Raw genomic sequence first — 3,230 nt, forward strand, 5'->3', positions numbered from 1 at the left:
TCCTCCTCCTCCGCCTCCTCTTCTTCCTCCTCCTCCTCCCCCTCCTCTTCTTCCTCCTCCTCCTCCCCCTCCTCTTCTTCCTCCTCCTCCTCCCCCTCCTCTTCTTCCTCCTCCTCCTCTTCTTCCACCTTCTCTCCTGCCCTTCATTGTGAAAATTACACATGCCATCTGGATTTGACATGGCTTAATATCCTTATTACTGATTAGGTGCAACACATTTCTAATTTGAAACAGGTGTGTACAATTTTGAGTGCTTGTGTGTTACCGATGACAACAGTGTGTTGCTTGTGTTTCACTTTTGGGGGCTGTGTTGTGCCATTCTGAGTTGAAGTGCACCAAAATGCTACATGTGCTTTGTGAATGACAATGTGTTTACAGTTTGAGTTAAGGGTGATTCCGATTTGCTAGTTGTGTCTAACCACATAAGAAGTGTTTAAAGTTCTGCAAATTGTGTGATTCAATCAATAAAGTGGTTTGTACACTTGCAAATTTGGTTTTGCAAATGGATTTTAGTGTTTTAGCAATTCAGAAATACTGTAATGCTTTTTTTTGGTCATATTTTGAACCGGTAGCTCACCCACTTAACTACAGAACATTTAAATGATGTCTTTCTCTCTCAATTTGTTTATCCAGGATGGTAGAATACTCACTGGACCTGCAGAACATCAACCTGTCGGCCATTCGGACGGTGCGGGTCCTTCGGCCCCTCAAAGCCATCAACAGAGTGCCAAGTGAGAAAATTTTAAGTTTTTTTATGTGTGTATATATGTGTATTTGTTTGCAAACGTGTGTGAGGTGTAGGCTAAATGCAAGCGAGCAAGCAAAACCTTATTGAGATAGTACATTTCATTCCAGGCACAATGTGATGCACAGAGCGTTAGCCACCACAGAAGCTGCAAAAACTATGTGGAGAATGCAAAGATAAAACAACACAATTAAAATGTGATATGAATAATACATGTGAGTTAAAAAACCATTAGGAAAGTTAGAATCAAAACAGACAAATAAAATGTTGAGTGCGCTTTCATGTGACTGAGTATTTTCTGTGTTTGTGCTTAGGCTTGTAGTTTTTGTGCCTATTTGTGTCTGTCAGTCCAAATAAAGCACAAATGCATCTACATGAAAATTCATGTACATGTATTACATCTCTGGCTTTTTTGTGCGCCCGCATGCCACCTGTTCCCCATGGGGATCATTAAACATTCATCTTATGCTTAATCACACAGCCAGCTCAGGCCCTGAGTCACAGCTTTATCAGATTTACAAACCATCCATTAATGCTGCTTCACTGATCAGTCTGTGACCATACACGTGTTCCTCTCATCTAAAACACCGTTCTTGGAGAAACTTTTAAACTCCTATTGATTTCTTTGTCCTGCTGCTCTAACAGGCAGTTCTTAATCACTGTAAGCTCCAATTAGCCCGCCCAAGCTGGGTTCAGACTGGTCTCATCACTTAGTTCCAGCACTTTAGCAGTTAGCCAAGCATTAGCCACTAATGCTAACTGTGGGTGATGAAGTTTCAGTGGTCAGAAATCCTTCTTCCGTTTGTTTTGTCAATAAATGTAACACATTTTCTGCTGATATCATACAAAATGCATGCCTTATGTGACGTTAAAAAGGTCAAGCAATTTTATACTCCCACCCCCCCCCCTTAGATGTTAATGACAGTTCCCCCTCCCTGCAGAAACTCTTGGCTAAATAAAACATAAAGGAACTTATCAGTATCTCAAAGTCACGAGAGATACATTTAAATAATCATGAAATGAGTCCGCTGCACATGGAGCGGATTGCATGAAAGCCCCGTTTGAACCCTGGGAACAGATAGTATTGTCATGCGGTGTGTGTGGTGAGGCAGGAGAAAGGTGGACCCAAATGCAGACACAGAAACAAGCAGGTACAGTTCAAAAGGGTTTAATCCAACAAAAAGCAAGCACACTTACAATGTAGTGGCTGAATCCAGGGAATCCAAACAAAAGGTAAACCAACAGAAAATCCAGAGAAACGAGTAATGATCAACTGAGTGGCTGAGTCCATAATCCAGAATAAAAGTGAGCCACAAGGAATATACAAAATCCACAAAACACTGGGAAACAGGGAGACGCAACAAGGAGGGCAATACACTACAGAGCGTCAGAACACAACAATCACCAGACAAGGCCTGAAAAGAAACACCAAACATTTATACTAGGGGTCAACGAGCAGGGCGGGAGCAACACAGGTGACCGGGATGAGGGCTAACGAGGCACAGAGACAGCAGGGGAAAACAGACAAACACCAACAAAGCCTAAGGGAAACTAATAACCAAGAAGAAACAGAATAATATTCAATTCACTTTCAATTTTATTTATATAGCGCCAAATCACAACAACAGTTATCTCACAGCGCTTTTCATAAAAGAGCAGGTCTAGACCATACTCTATGATGTTATTTACAGAAGCCCAACAATTCCCACCAAGAGCAAGCACTAGGTGACAGAGGCAAGGAGAACCATGGCTCAGGGTGGGCGGCCATCTGCCTCGACCGGTTGGGGGTGAAGGAGAGAGAGTGAGAGAGAGAGAGAGAGAGCGAGAGAGACGGCAAGAGAGGGATGGAAGGAGAGAGAGGGGAGGGAGGCAGCCTACACAATATACACACAAAGAGGTACAGACAGTAAAAGTGATGTTGCTATAGACTAAATGAAAAATGGTACAGATATTTATAGTAGTGTGATGATAACAATCGTAATGTTAATGATTATAATAACAATAATAACAATAGGACTAGTAACAATAGTTGTTGTAGCAGAGGGTGTCAAGCAGGAACACGGGGGCAGCAGGTGACCCGCAGCCACAGATCCAGACTCCACAGCTCCAGAGCCAGAAAACCTGCAGGAAGTGATAGGAGGAGAGAGGAGAGGGATGAGAAAGCACAAGACTACCAGAAAGGGGAGAAGTTGTGTTAGTAACATGCAATAATGGGATGAGGTTGCATTCAGAGGGAGAGAAAGTAGAGGAGAGAGGAGCTCAGTGCATCATGGGAAATCCCCCGGCAGTCTAGGCCTATAGTAGCATAACTCAGGGATGGTTCAGGACTCACCTGAGCCAGCCCTAACTATAAGCTTTATCAAAGAGGAAAGTCTTAAGCCCACTCTTAAATGTGGAGATGGTGTCTGCCTCCTGAACCCAAACTGGAACCTGGTTCCACAGGAGAGGTGCTTGATAGCTGAACGCTCTGTCTCCTAGTCTACTT

At 43.2% G+C, this 3,230-nt stretch overlaps 1 protein-coding gene across 1 annotated transcript in view; it reads left to right on the forward strand.

The window, feature by feature from the left end:
• The window catches only part of LOC123958914 (voltage-dependent T-type calcium channel subunit alpha-1I-like), a 17,655-nt gene extending 16,710 nt beyond the window's left edge, over positions 1–945 (forward strand). The window contains exons 3-4 of the mRNA XM_046032657.1: positions 634–731; positions 856–945. Of these exons, the coding sequence (XP_045888613.1) occupies positions 634–731; positions 856–866 (109 nt within the window). The 3' untranslated portion in view covers positions 867–945. The remainder of the gene's footprint in view (positions 1–633; positions 732–855) is intronic.
• Positions 946–3,230: the final 2,285 nt, after the last annotated feature.

This window comes from Micropterus dolomieu, linkage group LG02, assembly GCF_021292245.1.
Source record: "Micropterus dolomieu isolate WLL.071019.BEF.003 ecotype Adirondacks linkage group LG02, ASM2129224v1, whole genome shotgun sequence".
Taxonomy (NCBI): domain Eukaryota; kingdom Metazoa; phylum Chordata; class Actinopteri; order Centrarchiformes; family Centrarchidae; genus Micropterus; species Micropterus dolomieu.